At 31.2% G+C, this 11,836-nt stretch overlaps 1 protein-coding gene and 1 long non-coding RNA gene across 2 annotated transcripts; both read right to left on the bottom strand.

Moving 5' to 3' along the window:
* Positions 1-1,895: 1,895 nt before the first annotated feature.
* Positions 1,896-8,945, bottom strand: LOC145112185 (quillaic acid 3-O-glycosyltransferase CSL1-like). The gene is made up of 7 exons (XM_079048385.1): positions 8,247-8,945; positions 7,740-7,823; positions 6,488-6,604; positions 6,180-6,392; positions 5,956-6,055; positions 3,021-3,541; positions 1,896-2,542 (listed from the first exon to the last, which is right to left on the bottom strand). Exons 1-7 carry the CDS (start codon positions 8,838-8,840, stop codon positions 2,060-2,062), a joined length of 2,112 nt encoding a protein of 703 aa, XP_078904511.1. The 5' UTR covers positions 8,841-8,945; the 3' UTR covers positions 1,896-2,059.
* Positions 8,946-9,768: 823 nt separating this feature from the next.
* On the bottom strand, positions 9,769-10,183 carry LOC145114724 (uncharacterized). Its single transcript, XR_013711175.1, has 2 exons — positions 10,126-10,183; positions 9,769-10,035 (listed from the first exon to the last, which is right to left on the bottom strand). It is a non-coding gene; the product is annotated as an uncharacterized LOC145114724 (long non-coding RNA).
* Between the last annotated feature and the right edge of the window lie 1,653 nt (positions 10,184-11,836).

The following is an 11,836-nucleotide window of genomic DNA, read 5'->3' as shown; positions in this document are numbered from 1 at the left end:
GTTGTAGTTCCATTTGGAAAGTTTTTATACGAATAACAACAATTAAGTGTATTTTGTTAATTGACGAAGGTTCTACACAAAAGAAATTAAATCAAAATAATTAGAGGTTGAACTAGAGAATTTGAGATCTACAAATTATTAGTACGACAGGTGACAGACTGAAAAGCTAAGAGGATATGATGTGATGATGCAACATAAACGTGATATAACTTAATGAACTGTTTATAGACAAAGCTCTACTGTCTCTATAGTTTCCGACCGTCCACTCAGATTAGCGATGGAAATTGGATGCAAAAACATCCAATGTGGGAATAAAGAGAGTTTGTTTTCGGTGTATATTGGAGAAAGCTATACAATCTCTGACGAATGTATTCTCCAATTCGGGCAAGACATAAGGAGATGAACTTGGATAAAACCATTTTCATGTGAATTATGTAGTAGCCGGCATACCAAGGTAGTGAAGACCACATAAATAGGCTCTAAGGACCGATGTACATTTTGATTTTGCTGAGAGAGGTGGATATATAAAGTTATTATTTCTGTTTTAGTAAAACTGTTAGTATTAAGAAGAAAATTTTAATTAGGAGAAGTTCAAAAGCCTAAAACCTATGTTTGTGTGTGTGTGTTTCTATGAATATTCATTTTCTATAATCTTATCACACCATAAGATTGGTTATCAGTTAACATAGTGTTGTTAATTGTATGATTGTAAGTTGTCAAAACATGGTTATGTTACCTGTATAATTGTAAGTTACCATTTTATGCTAACATGTAGTATAATTTCTACTCTACATCTTTTACCAATATAGATACTATACTTAATTTAGTTACCCATAATAGCAATGCACTTCACTTTTTTGGTCCCATTTTATGTCGCAAGCATTGGCGTTTATGGTGGGTCCAAAAAGGTAACTTTTTACACACACACATTTTATCTATACATGATATATAGATATATGATTTGGTGTTGTATTTTTTTAGACATGTGGTCCACAAGATTTTGCGAAGAGAACCGGAAACATGGGATGGAAATACGTGAAAGTAGGTTGCTATAATACACTAAAAGCAAATGTAAGTTGTACCTACAACTGTTTTGGTTTCGTATAGAATGAGTTGTTATTGTTTTATTTTTATCAAACATTGATTGAATTCTTGAAAAAAAATGTTACTGGGCTAATGGAATCAATCGGGTTTCATTTTATTTTTATTTTATTGGTTTTTGGGGTTGATGTAGAAGATGATGTTGTGTTGTAGCGATGGAGTGTTATCGAATGTGTTTCTTATACAGCTGTGGGGACAGGTGGTTTTTATTTAATGGCATTTATGGGAAGGTTTTTATTTTTCTTTTAAGTGTAGGCTATGTAGTAGTTATGATTGCATACATTTACTATTGGTTGCCCTTATCTATAATTTTTATCGGTTTCGAAAGTGACCCGTGGTTCACTACGGGCTCACACACTAGTTGCATATTATGTTGTAACATGTGAACAATTTATCCTTTTTTTGTTTGAGTTTGTCTTATAATATTTTGTTTTGTCAATAAGTTCCAACAAATTTGAATATAAAACGTTGGTGTAGTCGTTCAAAAATTGACATAATTTACTAAAAGAGTCTTTTATTGTTAGTAATGTATGATTATTTTGTGGCATTATACATAATATATCTAACATGAAGTACCATATATTATATTTATGCACAATAATATAAGAATAGATAACTAGATAAAATGACATCAATTACTTCATCAAAATCTCATTCATATTTATTCGAGTAGCTTCTTTATTTTCCTTTTACTATCACATGACCTCTTTCTAATAAAATATGTCATCTAAATAATCTATCGCTAAATGTTTCAAAATCGACATTTTTTTTTGCCAAATATAAATTATGTTGGATTATGTAGTGATATCATACAAATTTATCTAGCATCAAATGCCATATATTATACACAAGAGTATACATGATGATATCAATTATTTCATCAAAGTACATTCCCTATATCTTTTAATTCCAATACCTTCCACATAGAATAAGATTTCGAATAAGTATCGTTAATTCGTTAAGTTTTATTCTTCTTACTTTTGTGCTTGCTTGGTATGAGCCCCTTGAGGATTGGATAACTAAACAATAGAGTTGTCCACGATAAGAAAATCTGTCCAAACATCTCGTCAAGATTACCATCACTTATTACTCTCTTCATGCCACCAACAAAGCATACAACATTCAACAGCACCATGAATGTTAATGGTATCATAAACATCTTCGCACCTTCAAAATCAAAAGTACCCTGCTCATATTTTTCAAGCTTCTCTTTATCGACCACTTTGTTTGTCAATCTAAAATTAGCTTTTGCAACACCAAGCGACTTCATCATCACATCAGCACAACCAAACAGCAAAGCACTTATGCATTTTATGAAAAATATCCTTTGTTCGTTCCACCATGTCACAACTGAGCCATCAGTTGATACCACTTCGTACAAATGTTGAAAAAGTGAGGATACATACACTGTCGCAAAAACTTTGAACCATGGATCCGAAGCCTGAAACACAACATAACAAGTCATTACAAAAGTAAAACATTAATGGAAGCCATGTTTGTTTGTTACACATGACATTACATAATATATCAACCTTCTATTGTGTTTGAAATACGATAATTAGTTAACTAGAATGAACTAGGAATGATGTAAATGAGATAAGAAGTGCAATTTTTTGTCTCATCCAAAAAGTAGGGACATGGACTCGCTCATAATTTTTATTTTTGTAAAGGCTTAAATGCTCTCATCATCATCAAAAATAGCCCTATAGTCTAGTATCTTATGTCCCATAGAAAATGGGACATGTTCTATTAAAAATTTGTAAGCATCCCTATCATCATTGTAGGGTTTTATGATCATTCCTACAAAGCTTGCCTAGTCCTTCTAGTTTAGGCTAGTCTAGTCGGATCTTGTTCCATCCTATCATGTCATGTATAACAAATGACAACATTATGTAACTGGAATTTTGATAGATTTTTACCATGGGATACAATGAGACGCCATTAAGAAGGCACAATGGTGATATGGTGCCATAAATCAGAAATGCTATTGACAAAAACGGAGAGTACATGAAGTAGGCGTAACACATGCTTTGAAGGAATGACATTCTGGTGGCTCCATAGATGAGAGGATTGAAGCTGGAAAGACCAACTTGAAGCAATCCAGATGACCATTTCATGAGCTGAACCATGGCATCTTTCATGTCTATGGTGGTGCAACCTAAGAAACATGGTCTGTTCGGATATAAATACACAGATTTCCATCCTTTGGTATGTAGCAAATACCCTGTGAAACTGCTCTCAAGTAATGAATTGTAGGAGTAACCAATCTGTTTACCCCATTTTGTGTTATCTTCATAGGAACAAGAAGCAAGCTTTGTGGCCTCTGCTACAATGACGGCAGTAAATAAGTCTGTTTGTGTGTCCTCGTTGATTGCTTTTAATGAATCGATGAATTTGGTAGACTCTCCATAGCTTTCTTGTGGATACAGATGATGTTCATCTATAAAAATTTAAATTAAATTACAGATTCGTCTATTTAATTTTCCAATATCATATAACGCTCATGCCATGATAGGTTCAATTCTTATTATTATGGGTGTTGATAGTCGGATATCCAAAATTTTGGATAGTTGACTATTGGTATCCGATTTTGTATTCGAAATTTCGGATACAGATTCGGATACCAAAATCGGATATCCAAAAATTTAAAATTTTGTTCAAATTGGAAAGACATATGAAGTTTTTAATTAAAAAGACATATTTTTATATTAGAAAGACATATGAAGTAATATAAGTATTTAATTAAAGGTATTATGAATATGTTTTAGTTACTAACATTCATGTCATAAGACATATGCGATTAAAATAACAAATAATGTATAAACTAAAGTCAAAATTTTCGGATATCGGATATCCAAATTATCCAAAAAATCAGAAAAACACTATCCAATTTCGATTCTGAAAGATCGGATATCCGAAATTTCGGATTTCTGAAAATTCGGATATCCGATTTTTCAAATAATTCGGATTCAGAATTTCGGATATGGATATTTTTGAACATCCCTACTTATTATTAAGCGTCCCGGTCCGGCCAACAGAAAGCTTATTTTAACATTATCTTTTATATGTTAGTAAATAGTAAAACACAAATTCGATTTTCATTATGCATTTGTAGTGTTGTTTCATGTTAGGTGTTATTCTTTTACAATTTGATTCTTCAGGTTAATTTGAATGATATAAATTTTTAATATATTAAAGTAAACAATGACATTTGAAATGTAACCAACTATAATTTTTATGTTTTAAACTTATTTAGAATTATAATATTTCTTAATATATAATTTGAGACATAGTAACATATGTAAATAAACAAGACCAATTGACATATATATTGCAATGCTGGTATTTACATAATACACAAGTGTAATATTCGTTTTAAGTCTGTGTTATGAATACAATTTCTTTAATTTAATAAAATGTTTGTTTTAAATTTGAAAATTAATTTAAAACTTAATTATATCGGGATAATTAATTTTGGTTATATTATTCTAATAGTATAATTCATAAGATTGTTGTCAAGTACAATTGTTGATTTGAACAAAGGTAAAATCATAAACGTTATCAATCTCCTGGTTATCAATATCTCAGAATATCAGTGATTTGGAGGTATCGAAATGACATTGTTTTTTTTTTTTTAATAATTTTAAGAGCATGTATCGTCTCATTTGTGAGGTGCAATTTTTAGCTCTCTTTTGGTTAAAAAATGGACGAGAAAATAGTTTATGACTTTACGTTGGTCTATGTGTTGTAATGGTCCTATACATGTTTGTCTAAACCGTTTGTAACTATAGTATCTCATTAGCTTTTACTTTTATAGAATTTTCTTGTTTGTTTTTCAATAATAATAATAATATATGGAATTTGTTAAAAAACATATATCATCAAAAATATATACAAGTTAGAAAAAAATTGAATATTTTCTTTTTCTATAATAAATATAAAGTAAATGTCATCTATATTCAGCATTGTAGAAATAAAAATGTAACTTGTCTAATACTAAATATATTTCATAATATTTGTATGATTATGTCTAATGTCTAAACGTCAGGATCCTATAATTTGTAGTTACTTTTAATTAACTCGTAAATAATGTTTAATTAGATTTTTAAATGAAAAAGAAAATTACAATTAACAATATCTAATCTACTCTAATAAATGAAGATTTTTTTTTGTCATTTGTCACACTCTCATTCAATTTGTTAAATGTCATTTTATGGTTATTTTGAATTAATTTTTTTTCACATGTCATTTGATGAGTTTTTCTATTTTATTAAATTCAAAATAATATTTTAATATACTAATTGTAATAAATGTATAATAAATAGATATCAACTTCATTAATGAAATTACATTTTAATTTCAAAATTCCAAAATTAAAGCTTATTAGTTTCTTTTGTTTATTTATTTAAATTATTTGTTTAAATTTAAAAGATAAAAAACATTTCAATTATAATAATTCATTATTTTTCTTATTTTCTTATAAATTCAAAGTTCTCAAATATTTTGACATTCATATTTAACCTTTTTTTCTTAAATTAACTCATATATTACATAGATCTCACAACTAGTATTTGTATCATTTTGAACGAATTAATGAGATCATTTTAACGTTATTCTTCAAATATAAAATAACTTAAAGATATAATTAGAACTTAGAACTTAGAACTTTTAACTCTTAACTAACTAGGATCAAGGGGAGTGAATGAAAATTGAGACAATTTTGTGTGAATGGATTGGGCCCATGCCATGATTTTAAAGTGGGTTAAAATTCTTGATGATATCCATGATTTATACAACTTTTTGAAACTGAATATGTGTATAATGATTGCTCTAAAGTCTAAACTCTAAAATTACCTTCTTTATTCGGAGAACCATACAACGCTTTCTTCTTCAAGTAGTAACCTGTTCCTGAACAAATTGTGCCTCCAATGCCATCCATTCCTTGATATTTCGTCTAAAACATCAAAATCCTATCAATCAATCACCCGGCTACAAACTAAGTTGTACATCTAACATGCAAATATGAATGCTTTGCATGAAAAAATCAAAGAAAAATAAACGAACACAAAGTGAATCACCTTGTATGCGGATCTTGCTTGTCCATCGTATATATCTTTTTGGCTAACATTATAGAAAATTTGTGGGTATTGGACAAAAGCAAGCGAACTAGACAGCTTAGAATCAAGATGGAAACACATTGCTTGTTTTGCAGATGTTGGTTCATTGCAATACATGTCACAATCTAACACGAGCATATATGGAGCATTGCTCAATAGCCCTGAAACACGAAGCTGCAAAAAAAAAAAACGTATATGATCAAATGAGACATTGGATTATTATGTGACTATTAACATAAAAGAACCTTGATTGAAGTTCATCAACGTACAAGTGTGTTTAGAGCTCCTGCTTTGAAACGATGAGGAAGAGATGGTCTTCTTTCCCGAGATACGTATACAAGAAGAGGCATTTGAATTTGGTTTTCCTTTCGGTTGTCATTTATTATCTGAAGTTGATATAAAGTGAAACACAAGCGCTATAAATTTCAACTTCTTATAAGAAAAGTAGAGAATTTTTGCCAATATATTTTTAAGGTAAACTTTTCGATGTAATTTATAAAGTTGAGTGTTTGACATCTTGTAAGCTTGTAAGCAGAAGGTAGGTGTATCTACTTCATTTCTAAAGATGACATGTCGGCTATTATAACATGTATATTTCACCTGTCGTTTTGACACATAAAGTGAAAGGTAGCAATCAAGAATCAATATTGTTTCAACTAATATTATGTTTTATACTTTGCATAGAGGTATCTCAAAGTTTGTTTCAACTAATAAAGACAATTCCAAAAAAAAAAAAAAAAAAAAAAGCCACTACATAGCAGTCTATCTTTAATTTTTTGTTTAACTATCCAAAGATTTTAATTTTCTTTAACTATTAAGAGTTTGGTTTCTCTAAAAAACCAGTAATGAATTGCAAAAAACGGTCGGAATAAATTTTTCTGCTAAATTTTGTTAAATCAAAAAACAAACCTTGGGATGGTTGAATAGAAAACATTTGAAATTGTAGTGGTTTTTGTAAAATTTAAAGTTTAATGATATCTTCATAAAAATCAAACTATCATTGGTTAGATCTTAAATAAATTTCTTCGGGTTTAACAATCGAAAAGAATTCCAACCTAAATTATTGGATTTTGGCCTTGATTGAACATTCAACTTTCAAATAAGTCAATTGTTGTCCAATTTTGTATTTTCTTTGTTCCATTGTTGTGAAAATTTAAAAGAAAAATTGATATAACGTTTATATGGGCATTATTAAAATAATTTATTAAATACTAATTAAGTTTCAAATTTCAGTTGTGTTCTAATATTGTGAAAATGTTAAAACATAAAGGAAACCTTTTTTTGTAACCAAGTCTCACAATTTTCCGTCGTTATGAAATAGTTTATTGCTTATCTTTGATCTTAATCATTTCACAAGAATAATCTTTTTAATTTAGACGACGTCTCTTTCTCGTACTATCTTGCAAAGAGGAGGTTAAGTAGTTTGCAAAAATAAAATTAAGAAATCAAGTATAGATAGGGGTTCAAAGAAGCCTAGGAAATCTTTGAAATTTATTGTTGAAATGAATCCAAAAACCATACCGCAATATGTGGAGGTCGATCATTAACAGCAGAAGCACCACTGGTCTTTCGCTCTACGTTTTCTTTGAATTGTTCGTACGCTAACTGCATATATGGAGTTTGTAAACTTAGTATCATCACATAACTTTATTTATTTATTCATTTTGAGATAGGTTAGTATAAAATGAAGCCTGTGAGATTCCATCATGATCTAACTCTATTTGTACAGGTTGATCACCAACATTAGGCACAATACATTTGTTATGGTAGCACATAACATTAACTGGTTGCTAAAAGATTGTTCAACATTAATTTACAACAGCAAAGAGTAGCTGCTAAATGATTTTATTATATAAAAAAGAAGCAAATTATCTAAATGAATATTTTTATAATCTCGAGATGAATAAAACAGCAAACTTTGAACACATCAAACTTTACGATTGTGACATAAAGTTATTATTTTTGTACGTTTGTATTATGAGAAGTAGAAAAGTAAATAATTATTTTATTTTTAGGATATTAATTTACCTTCATGTTCTGTTCATCTTCTTCAAACTCCTGACTTCTAAAAAGCAATTCGTCATGTCCATAGCTAGAAAAGAACCACTCTGGACACCTACTCTTGACCCCATACTTCCTACAAAACGGCAACCACTCCTTTGCAAAAGAACATGCTTCTTTCATCGCATAAACCGTCGACGGAGCACCACCGTCGTCGGACAAATACACCGCCAGTTTGTCCGACGGGTAATCAAGTCCCATGGCGGACAACACCGTGTTCATGACCTCCACCGTCGGCTCCTTACTGGGGTCCGCCGTGCATATGAAGACGTCAACTTTCGGCAACTGGTCGTCATCAGGGAGGTTATGAAGGGCGACGGTTCGAGCCACCGGACGCCACCGGAAGGCTTGAGTTAAGAACCAAATGAAGGAGAAGATAAACTCGGAAACCGTCATGAGAACCCATGGCAGGGTTGGTACGTCGCCGTGGATTAAGTTTGTGAGCCTGTAGTATAAGATGGCGACGGTGGCCGTGAAGTGGAGGAGCATGTGAAGTCTTTGGGCGGCGGCTCGCGGTTGTTGAACGGAGCAGGAGTTAAGAGACATGGTGGCAGCTGCCATTTCTTGGTTAATTTGTGTTCCTTTGAGGTTAATTACTACCTTTTTCTTCTTAAATATTGATTGTATATCAAGTGCTTAAACTCCAAATCTTAATTCTATATTTTGTCACCACTTCTAATCCTTATTTTTGTAATATTATGGCAAGATATCGAATATATTAATTATGAACCGATAATCATGATTAATTATTTAAAAACATATGGAGCTTTATAAAATAAAATAAAAATATTGCTTAGTATATAAATTACCATTTTTGGGGTTTGGCTTCCTTCCAAAAACTTCAATTGTTATGCACGCCCTTCCCTCACGATACTTTGATATATGAATGACAAAGAATTTAGTATACATTAATGTTAATTACCTTAATTAACCACCTTAATTTATTAGACGGCTGAAAGATACCCTATATATATATTGTAATTGTGTATATCAGCCTCTTTTATACTATTGTTCTTTTTCACATAGATATATAGAATACATTTATCAACTTGACTATGTTGTTTGGAATCATGTTTCATTTTTATGTTTTCTTTTATTGTTGTTTTCCACATCAAAAGCTACACCTTGCAATTATGATAAACCACGTGGAGGTCAACGTTTACCAAATTGTGATGACAATGGGTGCTGCGGTTTTGGACCCCAACCCAACCCAACCCATAAATGGTCGGTTTCTGGTTTTCAGAACCCAATAGGATCGGTTTCTGGTTGGTTCGGTTTCTCGGGTTCTATTATCGGTTTGGGCGGTTTCTCGGTTTCTTGGGTTCAACGCATACACTTATGGGTTCTGGGTTTAAACCCATAGGTTTTGGGTTTAAACCCATTTTCCAGAAATGGAGCAATAAGTTAAATAATTCAAAAAGCACCAAATTGAAGTTAAATACTTCAAAAAACATGAGTTTTACAACCAAATTGTCTATTACAAATTACAAACAAAGTCCGAAATAGTTTATTACAACCAAAACACAATCAAAGTAAAACACGAAGTCCGGAATTGTCGATTAGACGATTACAACCAAACACACAATCAAACTAAAACACAAATTCCGGAATTGTCGATTAGACGATTACAACCAAACACACAATCAAACTAAAACACAAAGTCCGGAATAGTCAAATAGTCGATTACAACCAAAACATGCAAACATGAATCTTCAATCCACATCCATGTAAATCTCTTCACCAATTCCCAATTCATCTACAAACCAAAAAACATTAGTATTGATCAATGATTATTGAGAAATAAACTTTTGTAAAAGTATAAAATTATAATTATTAAGTTATAAACCTTTAAAATTCAAGTAAAATCCTCGTCCATGCAACTCCCTTGACCACACCCCAATTCCTCTACAAACACAAAACAATAGTATGTAATTATAAACATATATAATTACAAACTTATAATCATGTAAAAAATAGTAAAATATTTACCGGTTTCTATTGGCACCAACTTCTCTCACGTCTCTGCCATGTATAAAGTCGTCATATTTTTAAACTGGATATCAATTGGGGTGTCCCATATCCAATCTTGTGCGTAAATCAAAGCTTCGGCAGTCACATGTATAAGGGAGCTTCTACTTTCATCAATCATCCTCCCGCCAGTATTGAATGTCGACTCTGATGCAACTGTAGAGATTGGCATTCCAAAAACAAGTTTCGCCACTTCAGAAAGTACAGGAAACTTTGTTGAATTAGATTTCCACCACCCCAAAATCTGGAAATCCTCCGCCCGCTTTTCCATCCCATCTGATAAAGAAATCTCAAGCTCTGTTTTATTAACCCCATCTTCAACTAAATCCTTCATCTTCAACTATACTAAAAGGTTGATTGTCTTTAATACACATGCGGGCTAAGGAATTTCTACATTTCTCTTGGCCGAAGGAATGAACTTCCAAAGAAGTATCACCGGAGTCTCCCACTTTTTTGAAACTCAACACAGATTGTTTTTTCGTATCACCAACTTTACATTTAGGGTCGTAAACAGGAGATTTTGGACAATAGAGTCTTAAATGACTTCCCATTGCACTCGTACCATTTTTCTTTGAATTTGCACACATCATTGTTGGACAATATGGCCATTTCACTTTCTTAGCACCCTTCTTTACGGCCTCTCGATCAAAATGTTGCAATACCCAAGATACTCTATGACCACCACCCTTATTATATGCAACTTCTTCATCATCTCCTTCATCAATGGTGGTTGTTAAGGCCAACAAAATTAATAACCCTAAATATTACACACCAAAATAGTGTACAGTGGTAAAGGGTCGAATCCACGAAGATTGGTTCAATTTATAACTCTATGAAAAATCTCTTTGTACAAATACTTGTAAAATGACAATAAATTAAAAATGGGGGGTTTGGTCTTTTGAAATACTTGAAATAAACTAGAATTAAACTAAAATTTAAATAAACAATTTCAACAAAAATAAGAGTTTGATGTAAAATCAATAAGAGAAAGATGGTTGACTTAAGGTTTCCTCACTTTGACTTTTGATGAACATATTATTAGAATCCAATGGTGCAATACTTGATTTAAACCCTTAATTTGGCTATAGTAATCCAAGGAGCTTGAGATTACCTAGACTTTTCTTAATTGTTGAAATGGTTAGAGAAGCTCATAACAATTTCCTTAATTAAGTCACTAATTCCATTAAGCATGTAATTAGTGAAAGATAACTAGCATTAAGAACCAAAAAGTCACCAAATCCAAGAGGAGTCAAAAGCTTCCACTACCATGTTGGAGAAAATGTTTTTATGATTGTGTGAAGTAAAACTAACACAAGAATCACTTGTTGCTTGCTAATTTGAAGATCCTTTACTTAATCAAGAAATTAGCCAACTAATCACCACAAACACATTTAAACTCATGAATAAAAACATGCAAGTAATGATAAGATGTTAAAACACAAAACATTTTCATAAAGATTCAAACACAAATTCATGGATTCTTCAATATTCAACAAAAGTTCAAAGGATTCAACAATAGTCAACCAAGA

Source organism: Lactuca virosa, chromosome 5 (genome assembly GCF_052849685.1).
Source record: "Lactuca virosa cultivar CGN04683 chromosome 5, Lactuca_virosa_CGN04683_v6, whole genome shotgun sequence".
In the NCBI taxonomy this organism is placed as follows: Eukaryota; Viridiplantae; Streptophyta; class Magnoliopsida; order Asterales; family Asteraceae; genus Lactuca; species Lactuca virosa.
The sequence above is the reverse complement of the archived record's forward strand: the minus strand, read 5'-3'. Positions and strand labels throughout refer to the sequence as shown.